Source organism: Chiloscyllium plagiosum, chromosome 47, assembly GCF_004010195.1.
Source record: "Chiloscyllium plagiosum isolate BGI_BamShark_2017 chromosome 47, ASM401019v2, whole genome shotgun sequence".
In the NCBI taxonomy this organism is placed as follows: Eukaryota; Metazoa; Chordata; class Chondrichthyes; order Orectolobiformes; family Hemiscylliidae; genus Chiloscyllium; species Chiloscyllium plagiosum.
The window spans coordinates 5,849,433-5,851,060 of NC_057756.1; the positions used below are offsets into that span (position 1 = coordinate 5,849,433).

General features: G+C 51.5%; 1 protein-coding gene across 1 annotated transcript in view; it reads left to right on the top strand.

Annotated features, from left to right (window-relative positions):
• The window catches only part of rabac1 (Rab acceptor 1 (prenylated)), a 7,635-nt gene extending 6,370 nt beyond the window's left edge, over positions 1 to 1,265 (top strand). The window contains exon 4 of the mRNA XM_043683206.1: positions 1,115 to 1,265. Within this exon, the coding sequence (XP_043539141.1) occupies positions 1,115 to 1,250 (136 nt within the window). The 3' untranslated portion in view covers positions 1,251 to 1,265. The remainder of the gene's footprint in view (positions 1 to 1,114) is intronic.
• Positions 1,266 to 1,628: the final 363 nt, after the last annotated feature.

The window sequence follows — 1,628 nt, forward strand, 5'->3', positions numbered from 1 at the left end:
GTGGGGAGAAAGTAGCATAGAGTACAATGGGTGAGTGGGGGAGGGGATGAGGGTGAGAGGTCAGGGAGGAGAGGGTGGAGTGGATCAGTGGATCGCTGGAAAAGGAGATAGGCAGGTAGGACAAGTCCGGACAAGTCAATGGGACAGTGCTGAGCTGCACATTGATGCCCTGGGGTTGAAGTGTTTCAGGCATCAATGTGGACTTCAACAGTTTCCTCATTTCCCCTTCCCCCACCTCACCCTGGTTTCAAACTTCCAGTCCCCTTGACCTGTCCGGACTTGTCCGACCTGCCTATCTCCTTTTCCACCTATCCACTCCACTCTCCTCCCTGACCTATCACCTTCATCTCCTCCCCCACTCACCCATTGTACTCTATGCTACTTTCTCCCCACTCCCACCCTCCTCTCGCTTATCTCTCCACGCTTCAGGCTCACTGCCTTTATTCCTGATGAAGGGCTTTTGCCCGAAACATCGATTTCGAGCTCCTTGGATGCTGCCTGAATTGCTGTGCTCTTCCAGCACAACTAATCCAGAATCTGGTTTCCAGCATCTGCAGTCACTGTTTTTACCTAGAATATCCAGAAGTCTGAAGTGCAATGAGACGAGGGAGTTCTAGTCCAGGATTCTCTCGAGGTAAACTTGCAGGTTGACTGAGTAGTTAGAATGGCAAATTCAGTGATGGCATTTATTTTGAGAGAAATTGAATATAAAAGCAGGGATGTATTTCTGAGGCTCTGGTCGGACCACATTTGGAGTATTGTGCGCAGCTTTGGGCCACATACCTGCGGCCTGTTCAGAGGAGGCCCACGAGAAAGGTTACGTTTTTCAATCCTGGGACCAATGAGGAATGTCTGGGGACTCTGGGTTTATATTCAATGGAGTTGGAGAAGGATGAGGAGGGATCTACTTGAATGGCCTGGACAGAATGGGTGTTGGGAAGATGTTTCCATTGGTCAGAGGGACTGGGACCCGAGGAGAATGGGGTTGAGAAACTTAACAGCCATGGTTGAACGGCAGAGCAGACTCAATGGGCAGAATGGCCTAATTTCTGCTCCTATGCCTTATGGTCTCTCTCTCTCTCTCTCTCTGTGTTCTCCTCCTCCCACCCCCCAGGATCACCTCTCCGATGCTGCTCATCGCCCTGGTGGTGTTTTTCGGAGCTTGTTACATTGTTCACCTGCGGGCCTCCCAGTCTCGCCTTGTCCTGTTCGGTAAGTGCCCATCCAGATGCTTCGTCAGCGTCGAGTAGCTGCCTGCACCACCCTCTCTGGGCAGCACAGTCACTCGGGTCTCCCCTGAGCCACTCCCTCCTCACCTTAAACTGATGCCTGCTGCTCTGAGACACATCTGCCCTGGAGGAAAAGATTTGCACCGTCTGTTCTTGTAATGTCGGATACCTCGATCGGGGAAAACAAACCCAATATCTCCTCATAACTGAAGCTTTCCATCCTAGGCAACATCTGAGTGAATCTCCTCTGCACCTTCTCCACTGCAATCACATCCTTCCAATCGTGTGGTGACCAGAACCATGCCCACTGTTCTATCTGGGTCTTAACCAATGTCTTCTAAGACCTCCCTGTGTCTGTCCTCTACGCCTCGGCTAACGAAGGCAAGCATCCCATACGCC